This window comes from Brachypodium distachyon, chromosome 3 (assembly GCF_000005505.3).
Source record: "Brachypodium distachyon strain Bd21 chromosome 3, Brachypodium_distachyon_v3.0, whole genome shotgun sequence".
NCBI lineage: Eukaryota > Viridiplantae > Streptophyta > Magnoliopsida > Poales > Poaceae > Brachypodium > Brachypodium distachyon.
This window is the reverse complement of record NC_016133.3, coordinates 8,537,925-8,555,671: the sequence shown is the minus strand read 5'-3', so window position 1 is coordinate 8,555,671 and position 17,747 is coordinate 8,537,925. Positions and strand designations below refer to the sequence as shown.

At 40.9% G+C, this 17,747-nt stretch overlaps 1 protein-coding gene and 1 long non-coding RNA gene across 4 annotated transcripts; one reads left to right on the top strand and one right to left on the bottom strand.

The window, feature by feature from the left end:
- Positions 1–1,252: 1,252 nt before the first annotated feature.
- On the bottom strand, positions 1,253–11,499 carry LOC100840536 (protein phosphatase 2C and cyclic nucleotide-binding/kinase domain-containing protein). 3 transcript variants are annotated; one of them, XM_003572468.4, is made up of 16 exons: positions 11,178–11,480; positions 7,880–9,207; positions 7,496–7,627; positions 7,184–7,408; positions 6,963–7,088; positions 6,820–6,882; positions 5,491–5,573; positions 3,993–4,224; positions 3,603–3,913; positions 3,439–3,523; positions 3,266–3,332; positions 2,876–3,153; positions 2,706–2,771; positions 2,357–2,478; positions 1,982–2,138; positions 1,253–1,877 (listed from the first exon to the last, which is right to left on the bottom strand). In XM_003572468.4, exons 2-16 carry the CDS (start codon positions 8,948–8,950, stop codon positions 1,632–1,634), a joined length of 3,264 nt encoding a protein of 1,087 aa, XP_003572516.1. In that variant the 5' UTR covers positions 8,951–9,207; positions 11,178–11,480; the 3' UTR covers positions 1,253–1,631. The 3 variants fall into 3 exon arrangements, 2 of the variants coding, with proteins under 2 accessions (XP_003572516.1, XP_024317842.1); XR_002965366.1 differs by lacking the exons at positions 1,253–1,877; positions 1,982–2,138; positions 2,357–2,478; positions 2,706–2,771 and having other exon boundaries at positions 3,138–3,153; positions 3,432–3,523; positions 7,179–7,408; positions 11,178–11,498; XM_024462074.1 differs by lacking the exons at positions 1,253–1,877; positions 1,982–2,138; positions 2,357–2,478; ... (5 more) ...; positions 3,993–4,224; positions 5,491–5,573 and having other exon boundaries at positions 6,819–6,882; positions 7,179–7,408; positions 11,178–11,499.
- A 3,649-nt stretch (positions 11,500–15,148) lies between these two features.
- LOC112271821 lies at positions 15,149–17,050 on the top strand. Its single transcript, XR_002965293.1, has 2 exons — positions 15,149–16,739; positions 16,815–17,050. It is a non-coding gene; the product is annotated as an uncharacterized LOC112271821 (long non-coding RNA).
- The last annotated feature ends 697 nt before the right edge of the window (positions 17,051–17,747 follow it).

Genomic DNA, 17,747 nt, shown 5'->3' with positions numbered 1-17,747 from the left:
AACGGTTTTACAGGTGACAAGGTGTTTCGCATTGTACTCGTACATGGGAGGTCTCGTCGAATTAGTGATACGTGCAAATATCCGGGATAGACAATTGACCACCTATAGAAGGCGGGGCAAGGCCACTTAATAGTCATGTTCTTGGATAGACAAAAAAAAGACCTAGCAACCCTGAGAACTACTCCAGGTACTACACACATTTGAAACAACATCAAAACACCAAACCATGTGGTACTAAATCTTTCCGAACGCCTGAATCTATCTAAACTCCGTTTCTCTTGTCTGCAACCATCTTTATCCGCCACACGTACTTTGCTCTGGAATCAGTATTGTCGGATCAAAACACCGATAGTTGGAGTGCCATGTAGGGGTGTGCGTGTATCCTCTCCAGATAATATCTCGACGGCTTCCAACACCAGCAACATCGACTCCGCTTCCAGCCGACTCAGGGTTGTGCCAAACATTTGAGACACCGTAAATATAATGCACCAAACAGGGGGTATTATATCTTTCCGAGCGCCTGAACCTGTCTAAACTTCATCTTGAGCCGCCACGTGTACTTAGCTCTAGAACCAATATTACCGGATCAAGATTCCGATAGTTGACGCGCAAGGCAGAGTTTGTGCGCGTATCCTCTGCAGATTAGATCTCGATGGCTTGTCAAATAAGGAGTACTATGCAAACATTAGGAGAGAAATGGTCTGACTTGTCAAGCGTACGTTTGGAATTGCCTTCAACTTACCAATTAAACAGCCCATATATGTAAATTCCCAAGGACTATAATCCTGCAAACTTCTATTTTTTTTATGGAAAGACTGCAAGGGAAAGGAAAATCCTTACATCATACCTCCTCATTTTCATAAAGGTTGGCGTATTTTGTTTCGTTAAGACAAGGTTTTGACCAATGAGAATTCTATTGATATGTGTATTTTCATATATGAAATCTATATCAGTGGATTCGTCTTTAAAAGTTCTTGCTAATGATCGTGGTTTCGTATCATATAACTTAGATATTAATAATGTAATTTTTGTTAAATACTCGTCTTAACGAAACCAAATACGCCAACCTTTGTGAAATGGAGGGAACAATTGTGAGCACTAGAATTTGAACCTTGATGGTTGAAGTCATGCACCCATGAATCCTGCAAACTTCTATAATGCATGCAATTTTACGTCAAACTGTAATTGTAAAATTACAAGATTGTAAAATAAACTTAAGTAAAGACAGCTGCACAACCTACTAGCAGACACCTTCCGACACATGGATCTTGTTTTTTCTCTTCAAAATTTTACACAAAATTACATGAGTAGGAAAACTATAAATTAATTGACAAATGAAAGAAGGGCCTATACATATTTACTGGAGGACTTATTTACCACCTTGCAGACCAATGCTCGTGCATTGTGACTAATTTATCACCATTTTCTCCATTTGATGGCATTAATCAAATGGTCGCAGCTTGTGCTAGTGATTCCTGCTATATACAACCATAGGCGGATCTTCGCTGTTTATGATAAATTCTTCATTTTGACAGAACTTCCGCTCATCTGGATACCTGTTTTCATATGATATGACAGTGCCTTCCTGGCAAAAACTAAAGAAGCTCTCGCTATGTATCCAGTTACTAAGATTACCAATCTTTAACCCATTCTGGAACAGCCAGATCAGCGGGATCTTCAGTCATCATGGAAGGGGAGCCAGTTAAATCCTCCTGAAGAGTTTCTACATAGCTGGCGATGCGATCAGAAATTTCTTGAGGTACTGTTAAAGTGCCATCTGCTATTTGTTTCCAGTCAATGCCATCAAACCAGGGGTGTTTCTTCACGGCGTCTGCACCGTTGGTTCCGAGGCGTGCATTTTCATCTACCACAAGTAGCTGACCGGGAAAATCATAAGATTTAGTTGCCGTGTTGTACACAGTCCAAATAATGTCCAAGATACATGAAAAATTGAAGTACAAGCATCGGAACAGGATACAACCTTGGTTATAAGGTCAACAACTTCCACGCTGAATGTTGACGGCATAATTAGGTGCCCCTTTGCAATCTTTGCGAAAGGTTCTAGCTCACTCTCCCTCCAGGACCCAAATGGCATGTCAGATTGCAGCATGAAATAAATCAATACTCCGAGTGCCCACCTGATCATGCCAAAGAACAATCTCTTAGCTCTACACAAACACAGATACGCATACCTTTCCAGGTGACCAAAGTGGTGTACAAAATGTTCCTGTGTATTTTTCTCTTTAAAACTTTGTACTGTATCTACTTTCACTTTACTTCTTGATTTCTCATTAGATTTAAAGTATAACAATCAAGAAATAGATCGTATACAAGAAAGTGGTAGATAATCATGTACCAGTCAGCAGCAAATCCATGGCCCTTGCCAAGAACGATTTCTGGAGCTAGCGAGTCAGCAATGCCACATACTGTGTATGTCCTTTCACCTTCCAACTTCTTTGCAAACCTAAAGTCAACTATCTGTCATACACAAATACATTTGTATTATTAGAATTACGATGATGTGGAAGAAGGGTTATACATATGCTATGGTTCAGTGCTGGATGGACATGTTTAGTAGTTCTACATTCCTCCAAAAAAATGCTTGTTAGTTATACAACATGAACATGGTTCGTAAAAAGCAACTGATGATTTTAATGCCTTAGGCCTCGGCAGAATAAGAGATCACATCAAAGTCAGATAATGACCTGCAGATGTCCCGATCTGTCAAGCATAAGAATGTCTGCTGAAACACCTCTGTAAAGAATACACCTCTGAAATAATTCACATAATTATATGCATAGTGTTGGTTAGCTCATAACATAAATCCAGATATACAAATTTTGTTCAATCTCTCGGTTAGGAAAAATTGAGTTACCTGGTGAAGTTCTTCTAGAGAAACAACAACTGAAGCTGCATAGAATCGTGCAGATGACTCACTTAGTGGTGTACTAAGTATTGAAGCCAGTGAGCAACAAAGGCAACAATTCAGCAGTATTCCAAGGTATGATTGGTCAGCACAAGTACATAAAACTTCTGGCACACATGCAGTTTGGCTCAAACTTTTCATGATGTCTTTCTCCTGAAAGACCTGTGCCTCCTTACGGAGATCTTTTACTCTCTTGATATAAAATCTTTTGAAGCTTTTAATCTTGTCTGGTCAATGGTTAGAAGAAACAAAACACTATTAGCTGAAACACAAGTATGGCTGGTCGAAAATTGACAAATCCGGTAACAAAGACAAATCAGGCTGAATCCGTTATCATACCGGAGCCTCTAACTTGGACGAGGCCGATCTCACTGCAATCAGCGGCATATATGCACGTCTTCCATTCCTGTGAACATGCATTGGACCATGCATCAGTATACCTCAGCAAATCTTTCTCCTGATAGAAAAAGAGGCACGCTAGAGAAAAAGGAACTGAAGTACTAACCCCCTACCAAATCAGATAGATGAACCCGCCGAAAGGAAAAATCCTCCTCTGCACTATGCTGATGCTCCTTTGGGATAAGAGAATCTTTAAGCCTGCATGGATGTTATAACAGGATTATCTCAGTGAATATATCATGGGCTAACTATGGAAAAGATGTTCCAGATACAGTACTTGGAATCAGGCTGTGAAAGTTTAGGCAAAGACCCAACAGTTAAATCAAACTTCTCCTTTGCAATAGTAGAACAAATCACATCACCAACTGAGATAGCGGTAAATGCGATAGTCTCTCCAATGAGAGTCCACTCTCCAAAGTGACCTCCCTCATCTATCTCAACCACATAATTGCCATTTTCTTGACTTTGTTGGACCTGCTTGGTGTGAGCACTAAGAAGATCCCAAGCATCTGAATTTAACTGATCAGCTGCTACTATAAGTCTCACACGACCTCTTTGAATAATATACAGGTTAGAGACTTCATCATCCTGGAAGAAGGTTGACAAGAGTTACAATAGAGAACTGAGCAAGAGGCCCATAAATTTGCAGACATAGCACTCCATATACCTTTTCTACTATTACTTGTCCGTCTGCGAAGGATACCTCAACAAGTGATTCGGCAAGTTGACTTAGCTGAACCACTGTCAATTTTGTAAACAGCTCTACAGACCGGAGCAGCTTCAATGATGATATGTTCGAAAACTCTGACATCAGAATTCCCCTGAAATCCTCCCGCTTTAGAGCCCATAATGTTCCACTAGTCACGGCACGAACTGAAGACTGAAGTGGCTTGTTGTACCTGTTTATCAATAATAAACGGTGATTAGATGCACTAATAATGACTGCTACCTATATCCATCTGGGTTTGATCATCTTATTCCATCATCGCCATGCCTGCAAGGCAGTGGAGAGATTCATATTGTATCTGGTCATATATTTCCAAGTCATGGAACGGTATGTTTCAGATTATAAAAAGCTCGACCTGCAAGGGGTAAGCCACCCCCAGGAATTTGCATTAAGAAAAAGACCTTCTCACGCAGGTTGACCCTTTGGCTATTGGATGCAACCGGCTGGAAACGGTCTCTCAGGATATCTTCAACCGGGCTGGCTGGCAGTGTACTAGACGCTTAGATGCATAGACTTGCTATGCTTGATCTTTTCAGAAAAAAAAAACGCATGTTTAGAAACACGGACAGATGAGGGGATTTTTTAACCCCGGCCTGAAATTCGCTCCCACAAGGAGTCAAACTCAGGAAACTAAGGAGGGCTACTAGAGCCACCTAACCATTACACTAGGGGCCCGTTCACGTTTCAGATTATAAAAAACAATATTATGTTTCCTGTGTTAGTTAGTCGAAGGCCCATAGCCGCATTAACAGTCTATGAAAATACATTTATGTCATCTCCTGTTTTTCAGGAAAGTTGCTATGTTATCACCACGGCGCAGTCAAGGTTGAAACTAGAATAACAAGGTATGATAATGCACAAGCAAGAACATGAATACTCGTGAAAGGTGCCATATACATGGAACCTGAACTTTAGTTTCTAGGTAAAATTTCCCAGTCATTTCAGAATTAGTATTTGGAAGAGACAAAATGGACCACACATGTTATAGTGATTTATTTTGAATACAATGCAACACACTTGTCATAGGCAATGCATTAGCTTTCAGTTTTCACACTTAATGTAGCATGTTCTTGGAGATAGAGAGAACCCATGGTTTAGAGCAGATCTAAGATTCCCTTTTTAGGTGCGGATAGGAAAAGCACAATTATATGCTGACTGATAAGTACAGCGTGATCCTGAGAGCTGACTACTATTGACCACCTCGCACGCACATACGTGTTAACAGTAACAGGAGCGGACATGGCTCTTTGGTCCTCTGAAATATATGAGCACCTAATCTTCTTAATTACACTCTTGTTTGTAGTTCTGCTATACTACTAGTAGGCACATTTCTGTTGATTAACTATAAGAGAGATCTTCACATTAAAAGTTAAAATAACTTCTTTCATGATCATAGTGATAGTGTATAGTAAATCACATATGAGCAAAAATATCTCACATCAGTGCTAGCTCTCCAAAGGAAGATTGTTTGTCAGCAGTATACCGATGCAGAACCTTGGTCATTTCCTTCCCATCTTCTTCCTGTTTACATACGTCTCATCAGGTTAGTCTCTGAAAATCATAGCATAGAGAAGGTAAAAACAAGAGAGAATTTTATGTATTAACTTCTGTAGAACTACATGGGTTAAACTCAGGTCTGAATGCAAGCAACATATATGGGCGAAGTTTGTGAACATTATTTTGTTGTGAGCTTTTGCACATAAATATCAAGCAAATAAACAGAATACATTCTAGTGTCCCTCTCTGTATCCAGCATCTACAAATATTCCAAATACATTTAAACCAATAATATGTTGCTTATGATGTAAAAAGAATCTCCTTCGTCAGAGTGCTCGTCTCTCCTCTGATGTTAAATCTGCCTTGTTAGATTGGCTAGTCTCGGTCTCCTTTGTGCCTTAAGGGGCTTTTTCCTTTCCTTTTCCTTTCCCTCCCCCCCCCCCCCCCCTCGCTTCCTTGTAACCTTTTGTAAATATTTGTTTTTAATTTATATATATCTGCTGTCTGAATCTTTCCTACAGCTTTCAGTCAAAAAAAAATGTAAAATGAATGTCTGCATTCAATTTGGTCTGAACCAGAACCAGTGGTTTATCTGTGCTGATCCTTACCGAAGGAAGGCCATTCTAGACCAAGAATTATACTTCTGGCAACCTACGTGTAAAGCAGCACCGTGGAATCAGAATTTCAGATGAATATGGTGTTATTTTAGATATAGACAGACGTTGGGGTAGCAAAGCTTGAGAATACAACACATGCATGCATATATTGATAAGTCATTTTCTTTAAAGAAAATAAAAGTTAGAATGTGTGCGCGAAGCATTGTTGTAAGCCTGATATATAACATGTGGTTATAGAAAGGCATGATGTCATGCTGATCGGTGATTCAGCCGGTCTGTATCTTATCACCAGCAACTTCAATAACAAAACTGGGCACTGTATGGCCACACTCATCTGTTGTCTTTCCTTAATTTGCAAGGATTAATTGGCTAGTTCTGGTTGAGGATAGCTTGTGAGAGCGTAGGACGGGTGGCTTCTGGAGGTGGGGGAGCCACCGGGCCATGGCTCCCATGGTATAGACAACAGCTACAAGATTGTTTTCCTGATTTGGCTTTCTCTTCTGTTCTTGATTATATTCTCTATGTGATACTTCCTCCGTTCTATAAAGATTGGCACGGTTTTGAACTAGAGCTAGTTCAAAGCCACGTCAATCTTTCTGAAACGGAGGGAGTATGCATTTTTGAGCATAATAGACGTACTTTGAGATGAATACCTGAATAGCCAGAACTTCAAACTCACCACTCCCAACTACATAGAAGCAGTCACCTTCACCACCCTGAATTACGATTTCCAGATTAAGTACTAAGCAGCCTAAAAATGTAATCAGAAAGGTAATGAACATAGAAGGATAAGAACCTGTTGCACTACTATATCCCCGGGTTTTGCCTCGAGCCGTTGCATGCAATCAAGTAAAACATTGCACTGCGAATCAGTGAGCTTTCTGAAGAGGAAATGATCATGTAGTATCCGCTCAATATGTGCCTTCATATCATTTTGTTTTTTGGATTGTCAGCAATAGAACATCACAACAAATCCTGAAACTAAATTTTCACAATGAGAGAATGGTTAGACCTTACTTGCTCTTCCCATGTCTTGCGATGTGATGGAGATGGAGGGGCCCATAGTTGACCATTCCCAAGAGAACTTTCAAGAGCTCTCAGCCGTGTGCGCGATAGATCATAAGTTGAACGCTGCTTATTGGGGTTCATACTTACAACGGATGGTGATTCGGAGCCCGCCAATTCTAATACTTGCTGTGAAGGCTGCAAAGACACCTTCATTATGGTTTGGGTGGGCCCCACCTGGTAAGAGATGATGTTTATTCAGTTAATCAAATGTAATCATCACTACCTAATTAACATAAGGAAACTGCAAAGATAAATTCATACATCAGTTAACCCGTTAATATGCACAAGTATGATTGTAATGTCATCCGTACGAGTTTCATACTGTAGCCAGAGACGATAGGATTCAGCAACAATTGCAGCACATGCATCACGAGGATCCTTGTATTTAGCAATCTGCAAATTCATCGCCATAAAGTTAAATATATGGTCACAAGATACATTAGTTTTTTTTCGAAAAGGGGAGAAAGCCCCGGAGTCACAATATATGGTCACAATACACAATATACATTAGTATGCAGGTAAAGAACGATTTCATCTCTTACGCCTCTGCTATTTCAGGGAATCATGATGTGCACTTGCAATATTCAAGAAGAAAGGTAATTAAGGATTACAGACCACAACATAGCAGAAGTAGATGGAATTTACCATGTCAACGACTGTTTGACTAGAAAGAAACTCGAAAACTCCATCACTAGCAATAACAAAGAATGGATGGATAGCAGTGAGCTCCAGGATAAAAATCTCAGGATTTGCCACAACACCAATTGATTCAGCGACAGAATCTCCAATGCTACGAGTAAAAGCAGTTCCTGGGTACATGCCACTTTCCACCCACAACCTTGGAGGATCACCATCGTCATTTTCCTCGGTACCCCAACACTGCAGATCTGGGTTCTTTAGTCCCTCTATTTGATCCAATGTCAGAACCCTGGCGCCACACTCCTTGACCCTTTCAACCTCATCAGCCCGGAAAGGAGTTTGATCTATGGAGAGATCAACAGCAACAATATCTTCTCCTCTTTTCTCAGCAATAACAGCACGTGAATCACCAGAATTTGCAACATACAATGTTTTGCCCCTTACCAATATAGTGATCGCGGTAGTACCACTCATAGAATCATCTAAACTGTCCGCATGGAGCTGAGAATTTGTTGCTAAGAAAGCAGAGTGAAGAGCCTGAACAGCGTCAGTACGGAACCGGCTGTCTCTGAGCAGGTTTTCACACAATCTTCGTTTCACGAATTGTGAGCACTGAGCTCCATACTCCCCATGGCCATCAAATACACCAAAGAAGTGGTCATCAGGGCTTGTTCCAAACGGAGTATGGATGCAAAAGCTATCTTGGTTCGGTTTGTCCAATGATTCTGGGTAGTAACCTCTTTGAGACAAATAGGAATATCTCAGGTCATAGTTCCCCAATGGGACTCGAACTTTGCGTGAACCTTCTGGAGGAAGAAACTGCGAAGAAACCCTCGAGAGCCGATTGATACCAACATTTGATTCCCTTGTAATGTTCATTTGGTTCAATCCATCATCTTCACCCTCTAGGTCATCAGAAGAGCCATCTGAAGCACTAGAATCTGTCTTTCCCCTTCCCCTACCTGATTTTTCTCTTGACTCTCGTGGAGAATCAGGTGTTTGTCTGAAGCACCCGTGGGAATGCAAACATCCCTTAAAATGTGAACAAGAACAATCCTTAGAAGGTGAGCAGCCCATCAGATGTAAAAGCTGCTTGGTAAAAGCAAATAGACAGAAAGAACATGAACATCAGAAGTCTCTGCTCCAGCTATAAACTATGCATGCACATGGATCCAAAAGACCAATTTGTGGAAACTGCCAACGCTACCAAATCCACATGACTTTAGCACCGCTCTCTAAATGATGCTTATTTCTTTACAAATCAGAAAGCTCATTCTCAACCCAACAATCAGAAGGTTGAACTTGCAAGGAACCCATCATATTCATATAATCACCTGAAATTTTGGAGAAAGACAACGGACAATTCAGTCAGATCTCAAATTCTCAACAATAACTTACAACCACACTATTGGGAGATGTTATCTAATAATAATAATAATAATCCACCGGCCAATTTCTTAGGAAAGCAGAGGTTTGGAAGGAAACCAAATTTAGTGCAGTCATAATCATAACATAAAAGGACAAAAGAAGCCATTCACTGGCCCAGTAGTGCTTCAGTAACAGGAACTCTCCTTTTGAGTGTAAGAGTGTGTAGGCATGTAACTGTTGATCAAACCATTTAAAGGATAGCACATTCTATGTTAAATATGATTATGGAAGAAATGATTAGTTGACATCTCAGCTGAATGGAAGCACTGCAAAACTACTCCCTGTTAAAACAATAGATCAAAATCTAACACGTTACATAGCTACTAAATCCTGGAAAACACAGGGACCTTTTGAGACCCAAATAGGCATTACCCAAAGATTTACCAATCAGATACCTAGCAAGTTATTTACGCCAACACTTAATATATGTATGGTCATCCGAAGTTCTCAACTATAACCAGAAGAACGTACACACGTGAGGAGCATCAAAATAAAGAGAACTGCAATGCCCGTATGTTGCTACGGATTAAATAAACAATGCTATATAGTTAATAAGATATTTCTGACATTCAATCTAAATCAAAATATTCATATCCACTCTCGTCTCAACCGTTTGTGCCAATCTAACATGCAGTGTAGTTAAAGACGGATGGACAGACCACCAGCACCAACTGAGAATTGGAAAGGCTAAAGCTTAGGGCGCAACTGCGGATGTTTCGAGAAACAAGCCTTAAGTCCAGCATCTGGGGTGTGCGCCCCTTTCTATCAATTATCAATTCATTCAGACGCAAAGCTTTTGCAATTTCTTGGAAAAGAGAATTGAAAAGGCTAAATCACATGAATCCCTGCATATTCATGGAAATTGCAGAATCATCTTAACCTATATGAGGTGTTTTTTTAAATGAGTGTTCTTAAGCTTTTGCTTTTCACATCAATTTCCATACTCCAATTCTCCTACTGACGAAAAAATGCAATACAATTTATTGAAGAAAGGGAATGTATATACTCCCTCCGTCCAATAAAAGATGTCTCAAGTTTGTCAAAATTTGGATGTATCTAGACATGACTTAGTGTATAGATGCATTCAAATTTAGTTAAACTTAAGACATCCTTTATTGGACGGAGGAAGTACTTTTTTAGGGCGAAGAAAGATATATGCTTTACTCAACCAGTGTAATGCAACTTAGGACGGCAGAGATCCTACGGAAGTACTATGTGTACGACGATACGGTGTCCGATGCCGTATAGCAGCATTCGAGATCCTAATGTGGGGGCAATCCAATGACCGAAGATTGTGGGTACTGTTATAAACGTGATAAATACACCAAAAGTGACAACTGAAAAGGATTAAAAGAAAAGATGAAGCAGAGATAAAGGGAAGTTCTCGGGGAGCTCCGAAAGATCAGTAATTTAGACAGTTTAATATTCTCATTAATAACAGAAAAAAATGTTGGGAAAATTCTTGATCAATTCAAAAGGTAAATGGATTGTCACAAAAATATCGTTAAGAACAAAATGCTACGAAGAGAAGAAGTGCAGTTCAAGTACGAGACAAAGAGGCGGCCTTTCTCTGCCCGCACCGCAACACTCAAACTATCTTCATCTTCATATAATCCAACGATATTGCTACCACAGAAACTCGTGAAAATAAAGAAAAGGAAACAGCGAGAACAGAGTCCACCTGTGTCCGAAATCATTGCCCAATTGTCGAGCGCCGCCAAAAAATTAGAAGTATACTTAAAAAAGGAAAAGAGGCGTCAGGTACTAACTGACATGCAGTAAAGACAGAACATTCTGCAATCAACACTACTACGAACTCAGCCCTCCCAAGTACAAGAACTTAGAAGAAAGGAGAAAGAACAGCCTTGGAACTTACGGACGGAAAGGTCGCCAAAAGAGGGGAATCTGTGGCAGCAATCGGAGCGTGTAGGCTCCGTGGGAAGGAGAGAGAAAGAGGAAAAGGGAAGTTTGTGAGGTGGGTAGAGGAGGAAGCAAGCAAGGTACACAGTCACACAGAACCGGCGGAAGGGAGAGGGAAGGGAGAGGTGGGTGGTGGCCGTGGAGTAGCACCACTAGCCAGGGGAGAGGAGCAGAGGAAGGCTACAAGATTAGGGAAGGATCGGTGATTCTTCGCAGGGAGAAGAGAGAAGGGCAGAGTGGGGCTGGTAATCCCACGAGTCGTGGAATGGGCGATTTTTTCTATTTTTGTGATTTTAGCTTTTTCATTTATCTTTGTTTTTGAAACTAAGAAAGCCCGAAGACTACATATACATATATACAAGCGTCAGACTTCTACAAGTAAATTCTTCTGTAACCTTGAGCCTGTAGAGCATATCGAATCCAATCTTTCACTTTCTAATCACTCAAATTAGCACCCTGAGTTTACTATTTACAGTAATTAGTGTCATCGGGCCGGAGTTTGGCGTTGAGATGGATTAGATAATATAGCATTTTCAACAAAGTTTTTGTCTATTTTTCCATTTGACTGACAAACTTTTTTCTGTTTTTGTGTGTAATTTTTCATAGCAAATTATAAAATAAATTTAGCACAGTTCAGTAATCCAAATTGAGCATAAGTACATTTAGAAATAGAGATTACTTGCGTGGCCACTGTGGAACCTAGAATTGTTGCCACCCTCGCCATGGAAGGCCCCACTCCAAGACACTCGGGCTATTCGAATTGAGAGACTTGAGTTAGGAAACGAAATTGGGATCCTAAGAGCAGGTCCAGCAGTTCCCCTATCACCTTCTAGTAGCATTTTTAGGCGACAAAAAACAAAACAAAGGATCTTCAGTAGTAGTTCCCCTATCTCCTCCCCAAAAATCCTTCTCCCCTATAGATTGGGGCGGTGAAGGCCTCCCCTATAAATTTGTTTGTACTGCCATATTCCTATATTTGTGTCCTTTTTGTTTTTGTAGTTACACAAATTTATCAAAATAAAAATAGGAGAGATTTTTTAGGAGACCTGATGGAGTTGGGCAATTCTTAGGAGAGAATATTTTTAGGTAAGTCTTTCATTTTGAGATATAGGGATACATTTTAGTGAAACTGTTGGACTTGTTGTAAGACCTGAAGGGAAAGAGAGCGGCCAGCGGTGGAGATGCCAGGGTCATCTATCTCGTGCAACAGTCATCGTTTGGGGTTGAGATGATGCCATGGCGCCTAAAGACCAAAGTACATTGTAAAAAATATATCAACATATACGGTATCAAACATGAGATATTACGAAAATATGTTTCAGATCGGCTCTAATTATGTTCATTTGACACCGTAGATATTTTTGTCAATTTTTTGAAAGTTTAACAGCCAAGGAAAATTATGCATCCACATTTAAAACGGAACGAGTAAATAAATATAAATAGAAAAAAAATATGAGCTATCTAAAGCTAGGGACGAATGGGAGAAGGGAGTAGTCTGCTAACTCTTCGACATGCAGCAAGAACACATTATTAGCTATGGCTCCATCATCGTACAGAAAACAGAAAATAGAGTAAGCTAGCTAGATGCCCTTGCCATACTCTAGTCGCCAGGGTGAAATTCTTGTCGGCGTGTTTTCTCCAGAGAGTTGGTGACCCGTTCATTCATTCCACCGTTTCACAACAGTGCTTCAAGAGGAAAAAATCAGAAAGCTGCCAAGCACACTTGAATATTTATTAATTATGTTTGATAATCATCAAATTGACATCCTAGAATATGTCTTATCAACCTCACAAAAATAAATAAAAAATTCAGTATGATTTCAGACAGTCTTTGACCGGCAAAATCCAAGAACTAAGCATAGCTAGGGTGACTAGTGCCCCAATTATACGCACAACCGACCAGCAACGACCAGCAAACTCCAAGTTTGATGCCATAGTTGTCTATTTTCACGAACCGATTAGAATGAACAAAGGAGCTGGGTGTTTAGTTTAATTGCATGATTCTTCTAGGAAAATGAATGTCGGGGTCCTGGGGATATTGGAATGTTGGCATCACCTGGGTCATCTGATTGCTGATGGAACACCTTCCAAAGAGTAAGGGAGTTCTGTGATGTCGAATTAGTTGATCAATTAACGTCCAAATAAAGTGCTACCATCCATCCACTGTAAGGAGCCACTTTGATGACATCTCACATGACCTAACTAATTATGTGTTTTCTTCCCCGCAAAAAAATAAAGATAGTTATGTGTTATGTGTTCTGCAACAAATAAATAAATACCGATGACGTCTTCATACTGCTTAATCAAAGGATCAATGATGGGGAACTGAGAATCATGCGACAGTGTGCAGACCGAATGCGTACTGAGCCAAAGCGGATACAGCTTTCCCATTTTATTCCAATCTGAATTCTTAAAAACTGTCAAATTGTCGGTGTAGGTCGTCTCGACCGTCAATGCTGGCCTACTTCAGAGCACAACTGGCAGCTGGGGCTACTAGCTAGCAAGGCTGCCAAAACTCCGGCATGTTTTGTGTTTTATATAATATTCATTGGGAGCGTCTATTTCCCAGTCGTCTAAAAATAGTTATTTCTCAGTCAACAATCGTAGCCATCTAATAAAGATTTTTTATCCATCGGACCTACATTAATCTTACACGAGTCTCAATGATTGAATTAAAAGGTTGTTATCGTCAACTAAGATAGTCGCCTAAAAAATAACAAACCGATATTCATTGCATTCATCGTATACACATTGCATTAGATTGCATTCGATCATCCCATGTATAAATTAACGTTTCAACTATCAAGAAGTTATATATCTAACACAAGTTATACCCTGATATGAAATACTCCCTCCGTTCCATAATTCTTGTCAAAATATTACATGTATCTAGACGTTTTTTAGGAATAGATACATCCATTTTTGAGCAAATTTGAGACAAGAATTATCAGCTGATACAAAGTAACTGCGACTTGAAATTTTGTATGATCAGCTCTAGCGTAACAGGGCTTCAGTGGCAGTGATTGCTCCTCCGTTCGAGATTTGGGCAACACCACCGGTGCAACATGTAGGGGTGTCTCACCATAGAATATACCAGAGAACGCCGCACCAAATCATCATTCAAGAAATGAGTCGTCATCTCTCTGATTTGGTGCTGGTAGTTCCGGTAATCGATCTTCCCCATCAAAGACTGCAAGCTGCCCTCCATTTCCTTCTCATTCTTGAAGGAGTTTTTCTGTTGAACATATTTTTTTTCCTTTGGTAAATTAGTATTGTATGAGTCATGTATTTTAGAGAGCAGACAAATGAATGATTTTTTTTCAAAGTTGAAAAATAATAGTACTCAAAAACAATAATCTGTTTTTAATCCGTTTGTGAGAAAACGTGAAAAAAGCCAAGAGACTTGAATTTTGGAGTTCAACGATAATTATTATATATATTCTTCATTCAGATTTAGAATTATCGAATGAATTGGCTCTGCAATATCATGCATAGACGTTTGTGTTTGAGCTTTTATATAGATGGTTTTAGTGAAGTATGTGATATAGAATTTTGAATAAATGTTGCAGTGGTAATTACTTAGCTTATATTGTAAGAATTTTGGATCCAATATTGTATAGATCTAGCAAATTAACAATACAAAACAAACACATATATTTGGTAGGAATAAGAAATGGCCTTTAACCAGGTGGAGCAAAAAAAAATCTACGGTGAATAGTAGCTTCGTCTAACTATTATTTGCAGCTAGTTTAGTCTTATTTCTCCTAAAAAAATTCAAAATGGAGATCATAACCCTTTTTTTTTATTCAATGTGCAGATTGAAATGTGATTTGAAATTTTTATGACATACTTTGCCAATATAGTCCATTTTTTTTATAGAAAAAAACAACATTCTTTTTTTGTAATTCTTCCGTGTGTGGAAGCATGACAAGGATATAACGCATTTTCAGTCGATGAATTTAACTTGGCTCCTCAACTATCTAGATACCGGTTACAAAGAATCTCGAAAAGAGTCCTTGACTAGATATTACCATGCGTGGAAGCATGACAGTAATACAAGGCATTTTCAGTCGATCCATCAATTGGCTCCTCGACTAGATATGGGTTACAAAGAATTCTCGAAAGCTCTCTCGATCACTCTAATAATGATAGAAGGGGGCACATAGCTGATAGCTGGGCCCCTGTTCATGCCCTCGCCCAAGTTTGCAGCCAACCACCCATCCCAACGTGCCATCATGGACAAGGACAGGAGGGAGAGAGAGATGGGTGAACGCAACAAGCCAACATGGCAGGCAAATTGTCCGCAGACGCCGCCAGAAAATTTGAGAAAATTTCAACATGTGGTGTGCAGCTGTGCAGGAGCCGCGGCGGCGTCGAGGATAAGGAGAGGGCAACGCATCGGATGGATCATCATGGCTGGACCTGTGTGGCTGTACGTATCTGTCCATGCTATACTCCTCTCCTGTGAGCAGTGAGCTAGTGCCCTTTTCCTGTGGATGAAGATCAACTGAACCTACATCAGCTAGCTGTCTTCGCAGACATATCAACCTTCCATGAATTATTTCCTTTTGCAGCTCTCCTGTAGCAGCACGGATGGGGGTTTAATTGGAGCTGTTTGTTTTCTGCGTTTCGGCCAGGATGGTAATAGCGACGTGCGTGGTCTTGGATGCAAATATTTGCAGCTTGGAACTTTCTTTCTGGATGTTGCTATCGCGTGCTTGGTCCAAAGCTAGCATTCGCCGTCAGGATGAGCGAGCGGTGCATGTTTTTTTTTAAATACATGCCAAGCAGGTGTATCGTATGTTGAAGAAAAATGCCACGATACAGTTAAATGCCCGTAGCCGAAAATAAAGCGACTAATCTATTACACTCCACACAGGATCCACTAGACTAGTAAGAGAAAAAAAAATCTACGATATGAAATAGACCTGCGCTTGACCACGCCATGCCTTCCCGAGTGATCATCTGTTGAATGTTTAGCACGTTCGGCGTCGCCGCACCAAAAACCACCGAGTTCCTGTGTTTCAGTCACCAACAAATGAGAGTGATGCTAGTGTTAAGATTCCTCCTCTCTTTTTTTCCTTGCACCCAGAAGTTCGAACACCAGCCGGTGAGAGAGTCATGCAGGGATGGTAGCCAGCAAAATTAGTTCCAGCTCCTCAGCAAGAACGACCACACCTCCCTGGCCACGACGCAACCAAGCAAAAGATGGTCGATGGTCTCTTGCTCCGGTCGCACAAAGGCCATCGATTTGCTAGGAACGAAAGATTTCATGGTTTTTCTTTTTCTTTAGGGGTGACGTACCAGAACTAGCTAGAACTAGAAGATGGAGGTCGGCTTGCACTCACGCCACATGATTACTTCTTCAGCTGAAGAAACAAAAGATACAAAAACCAAAGCCCATCGAACGAGCTGCTGAATAAAAGATTTGACAAGATGAAAGATCGATGGGAGAAAGCTCGCAATTCAATCATTACCGGATGTCTAAACCTAAACCAGGAACTTTGAATCACCAGATGTAAAATTCTTGTTTTTTAGGGTAACCAGGAGCTTTGAATTTTACAGGGTTATTAAAGAATGCTAAATTTTTCAGAGCAATTCAAAGGTTCGACAATGGCGACTGCACCTTTGGGACACTGGTCTTTATGGACACGTGCACGAGGAGTTTCCAGCTGTCATCGACAAGATCAGACCGACTCTGGTACAGGAGCGGCAACAACGGCACGTCATCGGCTCATTCTGACAACGGTGGTGGTTGTTCAATAATTCAAGATCTTGATGTAAATTTTATTATGTACTATATACTCCCTCCGTCCGCAAATAAGTGTACATCTAGTTTTGTTCTACGTCACGGTTTGACTAACTATGTTGAAAAGAGTAGCAACACGTAAGACATCAAATCAATATATTATAAAACTACATTCAAAACGGATCTAATATGCTAATTTGGTGTCATAAATATTGCTATTCCAATAAAGTTGGTCAAACTTTAACATTTTTTACTTAGGACAAACCCAAGAATACAATTGTTCGTGGACGGAGCGAGTAACTTGCAAAATCAGCCAGGCAACACCGGGGGAGGCCGGTCGGCGTCGATCTGGGCGGCTGGATCTCCGACGAGGGATGCCGGAGCGGCGTCTCCGAGGAGTTGCATAGGCCTCTATCCTCGTCAGCTCATCTCGTCGGGGTCAGACGGCGAGCTGCAGCGAGGGTTGGCGCGGGATCTGGGGGCTCACGCCCAGATCCACAGGTGGCGGCCGGCGAGATCCCGTGGCACTAGCAGGCGCGGGGTGGATCATCGGAGGATGTGGGGGCGTCTAGCGGGCTGAGTTGCTGGTTGGCTGTGTGCGAGGTGCGCAAAAGGCGTTGGTCGGCGCGGTTGGCGTGCAGGCGCGGCGTCGGCGGCGAGGAAGCCGGGGCGGCGGCCTCAGGACATGAGCGGCAGCAGGGGCGGGGTTCTTGTAACGGAACGAGATTAGTGTACGCTAGATTATACTAAGCTTAATTATACTGATGTCCAATTAAG